This window comes from Phalacrocorax aristotelis, chromosome 15, assembly GCF_949628215.1.
Source record: "Phalacrocorax aristotelis chromosome 15, bGulAri2.1, whole genome shotgun sequence".
In the NCBI taxonomy this organism is placed as follows: domain Eukaryota; kingdom Metazoa; phylum Chordata; class Aves; order Suliformes; family Phalacrocoracidae; genus Phalacrocorax; species Phalacrocorax aristotelis.
Window position 1 is genome coordinate 12,386,030 of NC_134290.1, and position 18,392 is coordinate 12,404,421.

The following is an 18,392-nucleotide window of genomic DNA, read 5'->3' on the forward strand; positions in this document are numbered from 1 at the left end:
TTACTACTTAGGTCAGTGGAGTCAAACCTGACTTACTCCTTACTCCACTAGGAGGTATACAACCAAGTTCAACAATGCTGCATTTACAGCTTTGTGCCCTGTTAATAGCTGAGCCCTGAAAAGTATCTAGGTGACTTTAGCCAGAGATTTGTGGAGTTTGAGATGTATAACCACCAGAGAAAGGAGAGTGTATTTTGTCTCAAGTCAGAGTAGGATGTGATTGCTTCGGCAAAGGCCCCAGGCATCTCTAGTGCTCAACACAGCTGTCAGCTACGGTGCCTCTGTGACATTTGTAAGAGCAGGGAGTTCACTGCTCCCTCTTATTATGCACCTCCTCTTTTGGAGGTGTGTTTTGTGAGCCTTTGTGAGCTTTGGCACCAATGGCCATTTCTAGGACAAACACCCAAGACAAGTCAGTCTTAATCTCAGAAGCCAGAGTACGACACTTACCTCCAGTTCTAAAAGAGCTGACATGAGTCACTGGTAAGGGATAAGAGAATGAAAACAGCTCTCCACACACCAATCTTCCATGTGTCAGCCACACAAACCCTAGTTTATAGTGCTGGAACACAGAGCGGCAAACTTAGAAAGAAAAGATAACGGGACACACTTGCATGCAACGCACATCTGCTCTCAGTTTGCCAGAGTACAGCCTGGCAGCCTGCTGCTCTTTCTGGTATTATATTGGGGGTTACAGCGAGCTTCCCACTGTAATACCCCAATTCTTGGAAAGCAATGAAGTAAGTCAATGTGGCACTTGACATTACATTCAAAAAAACAACCACCACCCGGCTCAAGTATTTTTCATTTTCAGAAATGGTTTTGGTATGTCAATAATACTTAGGAGCCTCAAACATCCTATAAAACAGAACCAGGCTTACAACAAGTTGGGGAGAGACGTTTAAGCATATAAAACCTACTTAGATGCCTAATTCTTGCTCACTTCCTATAAATACCTTTGCGGATTTGAGCTTTACTAATCTTAACATGAGTTCAATGAGAGATTAGGGGCACCACAAACTCCAGCTCAGGAGACTTTAAATGTTATCTCCTATTAGCACACAGATAGGTCCCAGCTCTACTATTCCAATTTTTATAAGTACTCCTCAAAGGACAACCTCAAGAAAAGGCCTTTCTCACTCAAAGAGATCACATCTCAGACAAGTCATACAATATTAGGCTGAAGAATAGGAGAAATGTGGAGTCAACCAACTGCAATACAATTTCTGCAGAGCAGCAACTGAAGGATTGTTAGACAATTTATACATCAGAAAGTGAATTCCCATACCAAGAGTAGAGAAACAAAAAATAAGCTACCAAAGGAACACAAAACAGCCTTACCTCAGCGTGAACTGATCTTCTGTTGAATTTTTAGCAACAGACACAAGGAAAGTCAAAATGTCACCTTGCTTGACAGTCTTTGGTGCATACTGGATGGCAATATTATTATCCAATCTCATTTCACTTAAAGAAGGGCCAGCGTGTGTCTGGTAAAGGAAAACACTTCCAATCCTCTGCAAGGGAGGTCCCGACTCATCAATGTCATTACGCCCTGGTCGGATCCCGTTACTTTTCCTTACATCCTCCTTGGTGCATTCCCCTTTCTCATCTCCTGGTTGTATGGCATAGTAAAGCTCCACAGGGCTCCCTTCAGACTGATCCATTGGTTTCTTACGGCCAGCAACAACCGTGGGGGGGTTAAACCAGCTTGGCAGGAGCTCCAGCTCTGCCACACACAACCCCAGATCCCCTTGCAATCTGCAGCTGCCTCTGACTTCCCGCGTCTCTCGGAAGGCAAACACCCGCAGGCAGGGCAGCCGTTCCGTGGTGCTATAGTCATCCCAGTCCCTGCCCACGATGTAGAACAGGACCTGGACTTTGGGCTTGCTCGGGTAAATTTTGTCATTCATTATGAAGGCCTTAAGTTTCCAATTAAAGGAGAACTTGTTAGTAGATCCAAATGGATTTGAAGACAACATTAAGTCCTGGGGCACTACTTGTTCAATGGAAAAAGGTCCATAGCTGGCATTTAACACAGGTGGCCTCTTGGATTTGTAGATCAGAAAGGATTCCACTCGGGACTGCAAGCTAGAATTCCTCATAATATCCTGGTTGGCTTCCTTAAGAAAGAAGGAAACATCCGCATTGTGGATACGATAGGTCACAGGCAAGTAAGTTGGCAGTAAAGAAAATTTCTGTATACTCTCCAGGATCCCGCGACTCTCAGTCACTGTTGAAAGGAAAGGAGAGTTTAAAAGATCAGATCTTCAAGTCATACTATGATACAACCTTGCTGACTTTACTGAGGGGATTGACAGTGCTGTAGCTGATATTACTGGCAATAGCAAGCATCATCAATCCACGCAGAAGTAGCCTAGGTAGATGATGATTTATCTAGTTAGCTTGGAAAACAACAGGTCATGGTATGTTCTGCATGGCAGCTAGATTGAGAGGAGTAGCTTGTGTAGGTTTACCCATGCCAAAGGTCACATCTTCACTTGCAATACACATTTGTTATTGGAGAGCAAAATTACCCAGTCAGCATCTGCAACGGAAGATCACTGCACAGGCACATTTAAAAAAGGAATTTGATTGCTAAAGCAAGCTGCACCTGTACAGGAAACCAATGCAATGACTTTACATGAAACACTGCACATGGACCGCTCAGAGTTCCCTTCAGCCGTCTTTTCATCACTCTCAAGCAACACATTGACTTTAAGTGGTTTCCTGCACAAGGCTGAATTTCACTTTAACAACAGTTAGCACAATAACCATTTACACAAAAGCTCCTTTACAACACTCTGGTACTAGAGGGTTTCAAAAGAAGCTTCATTTGCATCCAATTTAGTGTCCCTTCTATTTCACTTCACCTATGAAAAGAGGGTATTTTTCTGTAAATAACTATGAGGATTCACGCCACTGTTGTTGCCTAACCCTACATTGTTCCTTAATATAACTGTATTATCTGTAGGTTGTACATCACTGTGCATTGAAAGAACATTTTCAGTGACACTGAACCTCTTTTACTGTAAGATATCCCTTTTAAATGTGCCATCGAGCAATTACCTGAGGCAGGCTATCTTATTAAAGAATAAGCTCTCCATCCTTTCTAGGAACTGTCAGCCCCAAAGAACAAAGACATACACTGTTAAAAAGTACAGATGCAAATACAATATGACCTTTCCTGCCTGAACATCTGACGTTAGTGCTTACACACCCTAACTGTGAAATAAACTGCATTTTTTTCCCATAACAAACTCAAATCCTTACCCTTATTCAGGGAAGTGACAAAGGGTTACCACAGATGACATTCAACGGCAACCCAGTTTCCCAAGCTTCAGTCCACAAATGCTTTATTAGTTCTTATTTTTCATTTGGCATCTGACCTAAATATTTATTTGCTCATCAACTACTGCGGTGGCCTAAACTGATATCAGTTACTCGTAACCACCAATCTACCATTTACATACTGCAATTCATTGCCAATCCTATAACAGGGTAGAAGAGGCTTGTTATCTTCAAATCCTATGGGAAGGTACTGCTAGTTCCTAAAACCCTCTGTTTTCAGAATGCAAATGTTCACCAAAACCATCTGGAAAATGCCTCTCACAGCAACAACCATCTTATGTACCCTTTGGGCTGCATAACCTGAAAGGGGAACTCGCCTTTGCAGGAGAGGAAGCCACACCAATGCAACCCATAACCAGCACGTCGATCAAGGCACCTCCACAACCAAGCAGTTAATGCAGGAGATCTCACCCTGCTGTGGACTGTCCAATCTCAGACAAGGTGCTTTTCCTGTGTTGCTGTTCTATGCCCAACAAATAAGGGTATGACTATTTATTTCCCCTCACCCCTTCTCCGTGCAGACTGCAAATGCAACAGGCTTATCATACTATTTTTGTAAGAGCATCACGTACAACAACAAGGTTGTGATCTCAGCTAAGGTCTCCAGACACTAACATAATGCAAAACAATAAACTGGAACAAAGAACTTTCTAGATGGAAAAGAAAAACCAGCTAGCTATTAAACAAACAACAAAACAGCAAACCAAAGCACAAACAAACCCTAGATAAGGGTGGGCGTCATTCAGCTGTAAAACAGAAGGAACAGATCTCAACACAGGAAGCCAGGAAGAAAGGATTACAGGGGAGAGTTTCACAGGTTTGGACATCTTTCTCTCCATCCTGAGAAACTGAAACTCTTCTCCCAGTAAACAATTAATCAAACTTCTAACAGTAAGGTTTTATTTTAATGTCAACTCTTAAACCCCACCTGGAATCAGAAATAAATTTGATCTGAAGAACTGGGGAAAAGGCCCCAGCACATGTTATCATGTGAGACTGTAAATTGCAACAGAAATAAAAAGCTGAAGTCCTGTGGTCCCTAGAGGTGGAAAATTCAGCTTAGAACTTGTTTGCATTTAGGGGAAGTCACACCCAAGGCTTTTATGCTTGTTTTTAATCAAGAGTAAACTGCAGAGATTTTTGCATGCAAGAACACCCTTTATTTTAGTCTTGGTCTTTTCAGCATTCAGCTCCCACTCTCTCTCCAGATATTCACTGAGAGCAGATGAAGTTTTTAAAGACTTTTTTCTAGATAATCCCCCAACAAAGATTTCTAACAACTCTAAATGGCTTTGCTAGTACTTAGAGTTGCAGGGATGCATCTCTCCTATCCAGCCCTAAGGCAAAATCTGTTCTGCTGTTGTACTCCTCAGATCACCCAGCCCATAACATCGTTCCTCCATCTAATGTCCCATTTATAAATTCCACACTCATTTTGTACTCCTCCCAACAGCTTGGCAAAGCACCATTAAACACAGTGAGGCATCAAGGAGGCAACTTAGAGAGAGGGAAAAAGCTCAGGGTATTCAATTTTTTATTTCCCTTATTTTGATCGCAGCTCCCTCCCTTGCGTTCCACAGGGAGCAGTACATTATTTTTATATTAAAACTAACAGAGTGTTTCGCCTCATAATTTTTTAATCATTTATTTTAGTGCTTAATTATCTAAGGGATTAAAAATCTTCCCACTATATTCCCCATCTCCACAGGACAGTGTTCCTCAGAGTCTGTAAATCAATGACTCTTTAGAATAGGAGAGCAACACAAATTTAAAAAAATATGAGAAGGTGAACTGCCTATTAAAAAAAGGAAACAATCTCACCAGATAGAGCAGGGTCTGTTGGTTTTTAAATTTTTGGGCAATGGCAAACTGGTCTGCTCACTGCTACGCTTCCCCCTACCATCAGGCTGCGGACGTGTGCTGAATATGATCTGGCTTGTGCTGGAAGCTGACAGCAGCTTTCCAAACAGCCAAAGGCCAAAAATTCAAACAATTTTACACTTTTATCTGGGGAGAGTTATAATCAGCACAAACAGGAAAAAAAAATTCTCAAAAACTACACCGAGCTCTGCAGTACCATCTGGATTTTGACCGTGAAAGTTTATTAAGGATTCTGAAGGATAGAAAATTAAAACCAAAAACAACTATCAGTGTCCTTAATTGCAACCAGGACTATTTTTGTAAAAATTATGCATGTTTGTACAAAGGCAGAATTGCAGAAGATTACAGTTTTGTGTGTTATTGGGTGAGACCCAGCACAAAAATGGAGTTTTAAAGATTTAAGTCATATCATTGACCCTAAATATTACATCCGATCAATACCATCATAATCAAAGTTTCACAGGAATAACCAACCTGAATAAATAAGACAAGAATCACACAATGAATCTCTTAGTTTAGATATGTCAAACAAAATAAAGGGTGGGTAACTGAAGTGCTGTTAAGGAAACAATATCAAGACATAAATAGACAGTTAAATTCAGGAACTGCAATTTGTCTTTATTGTACCACTATATCTGAAGGCTTGTCTGCATGGGGAACTTGGCAGCGGAATAGCCACGTGCAAGAATGCGATGCATTAACTAGCCTTACTGGCGCGGGGATGTACGGCACAGAGTATGTCATACTCTGGGTCATAGAAAAAGCCGTGCCACCAGATTAAAACAAACTTCGAGGACTTTAATCTATCCATAGAAGGGTAGAGACCTATGGTCCATAGAGATCCACTCAACGTTGAATTGATTACTTGTGGCAAGCTGTAAGATCAGTTTATCTTAAGCTGAGAACCTGCGGAGGTGAAACCAGAGGACCACAGCGAGCGATGCCTCACAGCGCTACTGCGCCTCGCTCAACTGGCGTAAACTGCTTCTCTGCAAGGTCTGGTGAAGACAATCTACTGCAACTGCAGAGCGCTGGTACAGCATTCGGGATTCCGGAGATGATCCCCAACAGCTTGTAGCAAACCAATAAAATCTAATTTTGATGCTGTGCTTATGCCAGGAGCTATTATTTCTCAATCCTTTACAACTACGTCTGTATTTGACCTCTCGTGCTGTGAATGGTTTGCTGAGGATTTCAATCAGTGGCCACCTGGGAAGAGATTCTGTAGTAGGGTGGTTTTCTTTCCTCTCTTTTTAGTAAATCTTCCCCTGACTGACACTGTTTAAAAAATACTCGTCATTGATGGAAGAAGCAAATTCTTTGCAGGTCAGTGAATTTGAAAAATCCCGAGAAAAAGGCAGCATATTCAGTCTCCTCCTGCACAGCCAAAGCTTGCACATACAATATATCCCTGAGCATGGCGTTGTAAACATGCTGCATTTACCTTCCAGAAGGTCATACTGCTTTCTTCATTAGGCTATTAGTTTTGTACTGCAGTCTGGCTAAAAACCTTAAATCTTTATTACTTTAATATTGTGTAACAGCAGCTCTCACTCAATGACAGAAACATTATTCATAGCTCAGTTTTACTGCAAAGTGCAAAGTTACTGACCATGGCTTCAGAAAATTGAAGAAATCTGCCAGACCACTGACTTCATTCTATATTGCCAGATCCTTGGGACTTGATTGCCCTAACAGTTACTTTCTTTTTAAAACTGTTCAATCCACGACCACCCAGCATTCATGAGAAATAAACAACTTTTCCAAATAATTATATCATGCTATTATTAAAAAAAAAAATATTGCAAGCTCAGATTGGTAATGAAATAGGTGAAGTTTGTTGCTGTATCTTGGGGATTGAGATAAGTGGTTCTTCTCAGACTCACCTGAAATGTTACCTTTCTCCCTGAACCTTCTGAACACTTTTGCTCTCCTAGGTTTGTTACATGTTGGATATTTTTTTTTTTAGCCAAAATCTCGAGGAAAAAAATCTGGTGACGCAATTTATTTCCAGATCTGGAAACTAATGTCACAACTTTGTGTTCATTTTTGGAAAATTAAGACATTTCAGTCTTACCCAAGTTAAGTGGCTGAATCCACTAACGCTCAAAAGTGAGGCAGTTTAAAGCTAAGCTATAAACACAGTGAACACCATCCCCAGGCGTATCTCAGTCAGTTCTTAACAGAGGGATGATCTACTCTGCCAGTATATGTCACTGTGGACAGAGTCAATCAAGACTGTGTTACATTAATACCCGAGTAGGATCATTTCCACCTTAAAGGATTTGTTTTTTGCTTGTCATGTTCCTTCCTCAGGCTCAAGCATCCTTCTGCACAGCCCTGCACATTGAACAGGTAAAACTGGAGCTTTCCAAGGATGACTTACTGTGTTCCCTCTTTTGCCAGTCTTGTGGCAGCTTCAATTTCCTTAAAACAATTAGCACTGCATTTTCAAGCTTTTGATTAAGTGCTATGCCTTATTGGGAACAGGTTAATGACAGAGTGACAAACCGATGGGAGCTTTGATCTCAGACAAAGGCGGGCAATACAGGCTTTGGGGCAGTTGCTTATTTTGCTTGTTTGAAAGCAATGAGGTTGTTCATTGGTTACACTTTGCAGTGGTCCTCAACAGAAGAAATGACACCCACAGGAAGAAACACACTGCACCACACGATCAAAAACCTGCAAACCCACCCAGGAGCTTATGGCAGGTGATTTTCTTTGAAACCATTTCCACACAGCTGCACACCTAATCTGTGTGGTAACACAGAGTCAGGAAAGTATTTTAATGACTTGAGGCCATAAACACATGAGTCTATCCCACAGATATCCACATTGAAATCACATGCTGGAGTTATTCCCTGACAAGAAAATAAACCAAAAGCTGCAAGATTAATTTTCTGTTAGGTTATACTACGTTATATGCATCCAAAAGTTAACTGCTTGGTATCCAGTTGGACAGGCTAGCTTTCTTCCCTAGTTAGCATCTCATTTTAGCATTGCTTCTGGGAATTTATTTATATTAAATCTTTATTACCTCTGTAACCAGAAGCCTTAACCGAAATTAGACTTCATCAGAAGGAGCAGTATTTGCCTGAAATAATCTACAATTCAAGTTAATAGACAAGGCTTTAAGAACTGGAAATTGATGCCAAACTAGTGATGGAATTTACCAAAAGCCACAAGCCAGCATGCTAGAAACCAGTCATAAATCACTAAGTCCTCTCTGTAGTCAGTATTCAATAAGAACATTTCAAAAAGATTTTCACCAGCAATTTTTTGATAAAACCTGAAAAAGTAAGAGGGGTTGAGGACAAAATCAGCCAGATTTTCCCATACTTTTCCCACTGCTTTGTCAAGTCAGCCAAAAAAAGAACACTCTTGTTCAACATCTCTGCGATGACCAGATAACAGAGGAAGCTGAGCCATCACATCTCTCGCACAGAGATACAGGGTGATGGTGAGCTTCTGCCTACACATCACAGGAACAGTGCAATAGGTAAGTTTCCCACCCTATTTCTTACAACCAAGTGTTTCCTTATGAAGACATTATTATACATAGAAGTGTTCAGTGATCACTTTACTCTCTACACAGCTGTGTAACACATAAGGCTGAAGTCACGACTGGAGCACTGATTTCCCATCATTCTTTGCTTACTTGCTTGGAGGAGGAGTATCAGCATCTATCTTCCATACCAGTACGGAAATAAAAGAATCTAGCCTATCTGGCAGCAGGAACCTTAATCTTTCCTCCTGGTGTTGTCACACCATTAGAGAACAGTTTCCAAAAAATCTCTCATGCTTTCGATAACAAATACCATCATTCTAAAGGGCAAGTACCAACAGAACAGCGATAAGGCTAAATCAATGTGTCACAGATCGGAAAACAGAAATAGAACTGGAACCCAAGAGTCATGCATTTATCTCTAGCAAATTAAAAAAAAATGCTTCAAAACCAAAAGTCACCAATTTCTTTTTAAGTCCTTTCCTTATTAGCATTTCAGACTGCTCTGCCTGCTTCACTTTGTAACATCCCCATAACCGTTTCATCCTTGGGAAATCATCATTTTTCTCTGAGAACAATGCTGTTCCCCACCTGCCAAGACCCCCCACCCCTTCCCCCAAGTTATTACAACTCTTCTTCCAGTTCTGCAGGTCTGTGCAGAGCTTATTACAACGCAAGGGAAAGATTACGCGAATGTCAAGGCCAGGCTATGTAGAAGAGCTTCTTTGTAAAAAGGCGACTTCCTTAAAATTCTCTTACAAGAAATGAGAAGTTGGAGTAGTGTTAGAGAGCGCGAGATACATTAACTGACAGTCACAAAGTAGATGCTGAACAAAGCAAATTAAGCTTCGAACAGATGCAGACAAATGATTTGTCCCATCATTTCTAAGAGGAATACACACTTTCAAATCATTCTTTTTATTAAAACTATCACGCATTACTACTGCGGTCAGAAACAAAGACTTTTTAAGTGCCGAGTCCTGCAAGGAAGAAATAACTCTGACACAATATGCTTAAACTTCATGAGAATATTCCTGTGCAGAACAACAAGTCAGTTAATGCTTTGGTGAAACAGAGGCTGGACTCCTTTGCAAGAGATGTCACAGCCTGCCCATCGAAGCACATCTTAATCACTTTTGCTTCTGTGTTATCAATCCTGCTAGATTGCTCCTCCTGAGCAACCTTGTGGTTCATCTTGCAATTTCTCTGTTAACTCCACAAAGAAGTTTCCATGACCTGGGTAGGAAACAAAGAAAACCTTCTAATGAAATACAGGGTGAAATTCATCCCAGAAGGGTCTCCAAATACAACGCCGAATCAGAAAACAAGAAATACATCTGCAGAGCAATCCTCAATAAGAAATCTACTCCATCTTTAGCGGTGAACCATTTGGCTGACCTCAAAGAGTTGTCACTCAAGGGTTTCAAGGACTCTGGCTCAAGCTTTTGATTTTACCTAAAAGGTGTCAGGAAATCTGGATGATAGACTTCGTACCTACTATCACTGTATCAAGAACACACTGTCAAGTGTGCGATTGGACCATTCAACTGCTGTGACCTGGACAGTGTATTTTATGTTGTCAATGGGATGTTACTAGATCACAATGACTTATATTATGTGGTGTCTCCACGCAACGTCTTTCACACAGGAACTCTAAATTTGATTTTACAGAAAAAAATTAGAAGTTACAAACATTCAGAAAATGGTCTTCTAGAAAGGGAGCTTTTGCTCCACCAGACAAAGCAGCCGGCACCACAGAAAAAATCCTCAGTCTTAACATGAGCCACTGTCTGATGCTTCAAAAGCAGGGTAATAAACTAAAACCAAAATGAATATCAATTTCACAGGCCTGCCTGTCAGGAACTCCTTAAGGACTACAATAAATGATAAGTCTGAAAGCTGAATGATGACATCAGAGGATTTCCATGCCTCCGTGTCTGGAGTGAGAGCAGGCATCTGGCCTTGGCGTCCATAACTGGCATGCGTAGCCTTATATGCATGACTCCCAGGGTCATTAAAGGTCATATACTCATCCAGTACTTTTTATACTTAAATTCTGTTACTTGACTTGATGTGTTTATGAGTGCTCATCCTTGATACACACTCACGGATGCAGACTGTAGTCCCAGTTGCTGTATCAACTCAGAATTCCAGTTGCCTTAATGGGCCTGACTATCAGTCAGAAACGGCCTTTTTGACAACAGCACTATAGTCTGATGACACAATATTTTCTTTGAATATCACATTTTACTAAAGTTTGAAGAAACCTTAGTAAATTAATCATTGATGCCAGGACAGACTACACTTCATCATTCATTAGGAGAGATATGAACAATCCTGAAGTTATTTTATTATTCACATTGGCAGACGGATAAAGAAATCATTTAAATAAAAGGGCTGCAGAGGAACACATACACCTTTATATTACCAAGTGATAGGAAAATGATCAGAGAAAGATCATATAACAAAGGCAAGTTCCCACCTGAAAAGGCAGCAAAGTAATAATTACAGAGAAAAGTATTAAGATAAAAGGATATGGCAGTGTTTCACACAAAATCTGATGTCAGCCTGAACATGAAAGGGCAAAGCAGTGATGGGCATCACAAAGTTTACAGTAAGAAAAACAAGGGGAAAAAAAACCAAACCCACAGTCATGTTAACTACTGGGGGATAGGGAAAGAGTGGCTAGGAACATTTTTCTGACACTCCAGATGCAAAGCATCACTAATCACACCGATGGCTGTCCCCAGACCAACGACTGCATGTGGTGCAAGAAAAGGTACTAGGCATAAGATGCATCACTCCCTTGAGCACGCCATTGCTTACAGCAAACAGCGAGCTTTCATCACTAACTCACTGGGCCATCTTGATACACAGCGTCTCTGGGCTTTTTTTGCAGTTTTGATCCTTTTATTTAATGAACCGTAATAAGATCGAATATGTAATGAAAATAGTACTAGGCTAGGTGCCATCCACTTATGGCTGAAGGCACCCTAATAGTGAAGGAACAAGAGACAAGGACTTCAGCGTCTAACACACTGACAGATTTCTCAAGCTCAGTGGTGATAGTTTGCGTCTCCCTTTCTGTCCCCCCTCTCCTTCCCTCCTGTGCCTCTACTTGCAGAGGAAGAAAGAAATGATGAAGATTTCAAAGATCTAAAAGCAAAACAAACCCAAACACACACACATACCCCCGAACCCAAAAAACCCTCAAAAACTTAGAAAGCTGAAATTCTTGCCAGGGGTATCTTGCCTTAAATACAACTTCTAGTGCAATTATGTTTCGGAACTAATAAAAGAAAAGTAAGGCTGGATAGTGGGGGAGCGTAGAGTGGCAGGAGACCAACATCAGTTGCCAAATTCCTCATGACAGAGACAGAAATACAGGACTCTACAAGGAACAGCCTTACAGTGCTTAAACAGACTCTATGCGGACAATCTGAATTCGATCAGATTCTGCCTCAAATGTCTGCAAAATTCCCCCTTCATTTTCTGCAAGGATACCAGGGCCTGCATGGAGGCTGCAGTTCTGCTACCAGGCCATTGTTGATGGGAGGGCAAAAATTGTAAGCATTATATTAACACCTGACTCAGCAAAAGCAATAGGCCAGTTTCTGCTGCCAGCCTTTTATGAGACAAACCATGTCTATATACCCTAATCCTATTCCAGTGGAATGGGAACTGCAGCAAAAGTGTTTGTGGCTGCTGCCTGTTCATTCTCCCCCTCCAAAGGATGTTGTTTTAAGATTCATTTTAAATTTGTTAATCCATATTGTGCCTTTACATCTTGCTGTAGGCTCTGTGCCTGATGCTGAATTTGTACAACCAACAATTACAATATTGATCTTCTACTGCTACATTTCCTAACAAGATTTTTTTTTAAAGTCTTATTTAAATAACACCATAATGCTAGTATATGCAGTAGATTCCCAGGAACGTCAATAAAACTAGCAATATTTCACTAAATACACATCCATTTTACATTCGTCAAAGAAAGTGCAATTTAAAAATATTAGAGTGTGTTCTCAGAAGGAAGTGAAGATATTAATGGGTATTTGTACCTGAAGAGTCTAGAAATTGAAGGGGACCATAGAATATATATAAATATGTATATACACACATGTACACACACAAGCACAGATACAAGAAAGAATCTGACTTTGGTAGCACAGAACACAGCCAGAGCTAATCAATGCTGCTTCTTGGGCATTTCTGTTCTTCACTATGGTCACTGGTATAGACACACTATGAACATAGAAATGCCTAATGTCCTGAATCCATAGGATCTTCCTCCTTAGAAGATTCAGGAAACAAAGGTTTAATTGCTGTCCTCAAAAGCTATTCTAAAATAACATGTACAGTCCAAATCTGCCAGCAACCACTAAGATTCTCTCACCAGCTTTCCCCTAATACAAAGGCTATGCTCATTAATGGAGACGAGCAAGAACCTTCTTGACATATTCCTATTAGCTTCTGAATCACAAGGTCTTCATCCTTTGCATGAAGTGTTCTCTCTTTGCTACAAGGTACATCTGTAACCCTGACACATTCCCAACCCTTTTCATCTCCTTGTCAACTAAGTAGGAAGCTCAGGTCTCAGAAAAAGAATTTGCCTGAAAAAAAAGGCACACAAACATCGGAATACCTAACCAAGCAGTTTTCAGGAGTCTTATTCTGACTATTGAATGACATCAAACTTCTAGCAGGCCTGCAGCATGCTTACAAATGCTCGGCTATCTCTAATAGCATCAGGCACGGTACGTTGTCTGTATATATGTCAGAGAGGAAAAATGAATATGTACTTTTTTTCTAAAGAAAGTTCTGCAGAGCTAGCTAAAGCAGCTGTGTGTGCAGCTAGCTATACCTCAGCTGCTTGATCATCCCCAGGAGTACCCATGATAATCCCCTCCCTGATCATGACTGAGCAGAAGAAATGATCCAGTCTAAAACTTGCTGCTAAGTGGCTCCTATCTTCTCGTTCCTCTTTTGCTTCCTCCCAGTTGCCAAATCATGCTCTCCCCACTAGCCATAATGGGTGGTTGTCTCTTCTGTCAGGTGAGATGATTCAGCTCATCTGGACAGGCAGAAATAACCTGCTTTTCCCCAGCTCATTTTCTGGTGAGTTAGCGCACTGTATTGGCTCAGTAGGAGGCCAGCCGAGGTGCCAAGGGCACGCACAGGAGGGCAGAGTTACACGCCAGAGCCCCGCTGTTGGAGAGCGGGACCAACCCCTTCTGGTGGCCGGCGGCTGCTGGGCCATTCCCGATTGCCTAGCGGCTCCTGGAGTCACCACCATGCAGAAATCTGCATCAGTTTCAAGCCCTTGGTTGATCACAAATACGAAGCTCATTGCTTGCCCTTGCCTTAGCCCAGGCACAGCGAGGTCACCCACACTGTTGCAGTAAGGGGTTAGCACGGTGAACCCCCAAACCTTTTTAAGGGACACAACTACTCTGATCTTCTAGTGAAAGAGACACAGCAGATTATGATTCTTTGAAGAGTGACAATTTGTTTACTTAGGAGTTAAATTTTCAACTGTATTTAGACCTTAAATAACATAAACAAGTAGAATTTTATAAATTCTATAATATAGGTTTTATAAAAAATAAAACAAGTAAAATTTCACTACAAGTCACTAACCAGGTCAAATACTTTTGAATATTCAATAATGCATTATATGCATCTTTTCAGACTTAAAATACCTTTGAAAATCTAACTTACTGTTCTACAGGGCTCTGAATTATTTTAAAAAGAAAAAAAAACAAAGCCAGTTTGACAGTTTATTTTGGAACAAAATATTTTGCCTCTTTAGAAACATATTTTACAGATAGATGGCATATTACTGTATCTTTCAAGTTCTTTCTGGTTTTGCCCTGGAAATAAACCAGAGTCCTATTCTCTCAACTTTCTCAAAAGTGTAACAGACAGAAGAGTTCAGAGGATTGAAATTATCATTTTATATCTCTATAATATTTTTCCCCTACCCGGGCAAACTCCAAAGGGCATGAACTCCTGAACTTACCTAGTATTCATTTAACTAAAACTAGGGAAAGTTCTTTGTTCATGCAAATCTCCAAAGTCTTATTCAGAAACTGATTCCACCTTTTCAAATCATCCTTTCTCTTCTTTTACATACCTATTTAAAAATGGTTTCTAGATAAACTGATACAGATGTTAGTGTTTGACACTGTAAACACCTAAAAATAGAAAGATAAGCTAGAACTCTTTTTTCGTCTGCCTGACAAAATCTCCAATGTTTTCTTTGACACTTCTCTGGGAGCTTCGCTCTGTCAATTTTAAGCCAGTTTCACATCTCCTCACAGATTTTAAAGGTCATATTAAAATCTGCCTCAGCTAAATACCTTGTTTTCTTGAAGCCTGACTAGAAAGAAATTGGAACGTTATACCTGGGTAACAGAGTCAGACTCCTCTGAGGAGGACGCCATGAGATGCGGAGCTGAGGACTCTGGCTATTTAATTGCAGGAAAGTTCCTCCTGGAGAATGTGGAGGATGTTTGAAATTCAGCAGCAATAAAGACTGCAGGGGAGCTGCACAAGCAGCACCGAGAGCTCAAGATTATTTTCCCCTACCCTGCAATTATCTTGGATACTTAAAAATCTCTGCTACTTGGACATGAATAGTTTTGCATTCTAGTCCCACTGGGAAGCTTTGAACAAAAGACTTCAGAAGCTCTAGTGAAAAACATACAATAGGAAGCTCAGAAACAATAATCCTACATTTAAAACAAATTACAGATATACCTTCTGCCAAGCAGGTCTTCACGCTTATAAAGAGCACAAATTGAAGACCCTGTCACAGCGAGCTTGTAGAGGCTGGCTCTCTGAGCATTTGCAACAGTTCTCCTCACGAGTGTCTCAGTGCATATTTGCACACATGAATCCGTATGCACATTTGGAATAGCTTAATTCATGTTTAGAATCAATGTTTGTGTGTAGTTAAGAGAAAATCCTACTGCAGGCAAGCATATTAAGTTGTATACGTTAAGTCTGTACCAAATGGATTTTACAGTTGTATAATTGACTGGTGGTTCAGATCACTGAATGTAAATAACAGATTAAAAGATGAGGTTCTCTAATTAAATGTCTACAGACTAAGGAGCAGTATCTACTAGGTAGAACAAGACAGATGGTAGGATTTGTCTGCAAGCAGAAAACCACCAGAAAGGCATTACCCTATTTAAGGTGCATTTGGAACATGCACTGGCCACTGTATTTTGTTCAGAAGGGCTAATTTACAGAACTGATGCCACAGTCTGGTACATGCTACTTTAAATCTGTGTGAATAACTGATTTTTCAGCTGCCCAACTAAACTGATCCAAACCCAAACCCAATTCTCTCAGGTCAGTCTAAAGTGAAATTCCTTTTTTCACCCAATCGCTACAAAAGGGAAGCAAAAAAAAAAAATTCTAATAAACCTTAAAGGTTTATGTTACCCTTTAAAAGTTAAAAAGAAAAAAAGTTCAAGCATCCAATCTTTCTTCTCAAAGCCCATCTTACCTTTTGAATATTACTTTCACAGAAAAGCTATTCTGTGTCTCCATTTTAATTCACAGCCTTTTTACTAAACTGGCATGTGAAACAGGTAGTGGAATTTTTTTAACCTATTACTCCCGTAATAAATGCATGTCCTTTAAAGCTTGGCATTAGCCATACACAGGGAAGCATTTTTGAACATACCAGCTACCTCTCATTGTCCTATTTGGATAATAATCAAATCACTGGATAAATGGAATAAATAGCCGAGTAAATATTTCTGTGCCTAGTTACCACGATCCACAAGTCACGACCGACTGTTGTGTTATTACATAACAAAGGATTAAACCTGTATTTGGAAGACAACAAATACATAATTAACACCAAACAGAAAAGTGCTAATTACTTAATCTCATTTATGTTACTATTTCTTGTTTTACAAATTAAGCTAAGCTTCTTTATATATCTATGCACGCGGTCTATGAATACTCAAGACCCCTTTCCTGGTCCTTGAAAAATGGTTTGAGTTGCTCGGACAAATCACAGAATGGACGGCCATTTACTGCCTGGCACTTCAGGAAATAAATCAACCAAGACAAACCACTGAAAGTGAAGAAAAGCAAAAGCATTAAAATGACATCTTAAAAGTGCTCTCTCAAATTACATATGGTTCACAGAGGTGCCACATAAAAACCTAAGGCTTGAGGGCTTTAAATTGTATAAATAGCAAGTAGCATTACTGATACCACAGCCATTGAAAGCAAAGAACTTCACATATCTTCAGTAATTTTGATACCTTAGTATTCCACCTGAAGAAGGAAGACAGATGAGGTTTGTTGGTAATATCTTGGGAGGCGATATTTGTAACAGGTGAAGAATCTCACACGCGGCACAGAAATAGGAGAAATGTTCCCAGTAAAAATCTCGCCAGATAAAGTGCACAGAGTGCCCCGTGAGAATTAGCCGTGCAAGCAGGTGGTGTGCTAACAAAGCTGCTCCTTCCAGGTTGGTAAGTCTCTGCTGCACGTGCGCGCGGTTCCTCCCTCGGCACAAAGAGCTACATTCTGTCTACTTGTTACTGTAGTACAAGCTAAAAAGTAAACACTTTATTCCTGGAGCATCTCACTGTTTTCATTAGTGTCTTTCTGCCTGTTGCTTCCTAAATCACCTAAAATCCACTGTTACCATGTCTCCTGACTAGCAAGACCTACAGACTCATTCTGAAGAGCCGTTGGACACCGTGCGAGGAAACACGCTCTAATTCCCACCAGCAGCGCTCTCACTAAGCCTGGAACAGGTAACGTCCCGAGACTTCCCTGCCGTGTGCCGGTGCTTCAAGTCCGGCGTGAAGCAACCCCCTTCCCTCTCACCCTAGCTGAAGATTTCCGATGGGTTTATCCGCACAGTACCTGCGGTTTTGTTTTGAGAGGGGGCAGCTGTTTCTTCATTGTTGGTTTCTTTTTGTTTGTTTTCTGAAGTACTGAACCTGCCAGGATGTTTCAGATTACTTACATTTAAGAGAATAGACGACCATAATATGCACTTAACTTCAGCTCTACCTTCTGAAAAGACAACTCTCCTCGTTTCCTCAACAGAGCGATCTCTGCTTAGGAACATGCGCAATTCCATAGGCTGAACAACTGAAGGTACCGATGTATCACCTTTTTTGGTAGGTACAAGAATAGTCAACTGCCACCCTCGTTCATGCAGAAACACTCCTTAGGGCTTATGCCCCCTGGTTTCTTTCAGCCTTTTTAAAGGTCACGGTCTGACATTTCAACAGCGTTAGAAGTCATTGTCTTCCTTTCTATATGTGTGTCCCTGCTTAAGCGTTATTCCCTTCCAGTCACAAGGCCCAAGGCAATGAATTACTTCTTTGTAAGAAGACTAGATTTGGTAACTGCACTTGGAGACTGGTTAAAAATAAGTCAAGGCAGCTCAGCTTAAATAATGCTAGATGGAAAGGGGTTATGCATAAAAACAACAATCCACGGGGAACACGGAATTAAAATACAAGGTGCACCCTCCCCCTCCCCCTCCCCCCCTCATTTAGGATGAAAAACAAAAGATGAAGTCAGTCTTATCCACAGACCAGACTAGCTCAGCTCTTTTCTAGAATGACAAGTGGTGTATTTCCAGTTATTGCTAATACTTCAATTTAAA

At 40.7% G+C, this 18,392-nt stretch overlaps 1 protein-coding gene across 2 annotated transcripts in view; it reads right to left on the minus strand.

Annotated features, from left to right (window-relative positions):
- The window catches only part of TMEM132D (transmembrane protein 132D), a 273,900-nt gene that overhangs the window by 203,328 nt on the left and 52,180 nt on the right, over positions 1-18,392 (minus strand). Inside the window, exon 2 of one of the 2 annotated variants that reach the window (XM_075110802.1) lies at positions 1,342-2,230. The exons of the other annotated variant lie outside the window; for it this stretch is intronic. Coding sequence (XP_074966903.1) covers positions 1,342-2,230 — 889 coding nt within the window. The remainder of the gene's footprint in view (positions 1-1,341; positions 2,231-18,392) is intronic. 2 annotated transcript variants of the gene reach the window in all.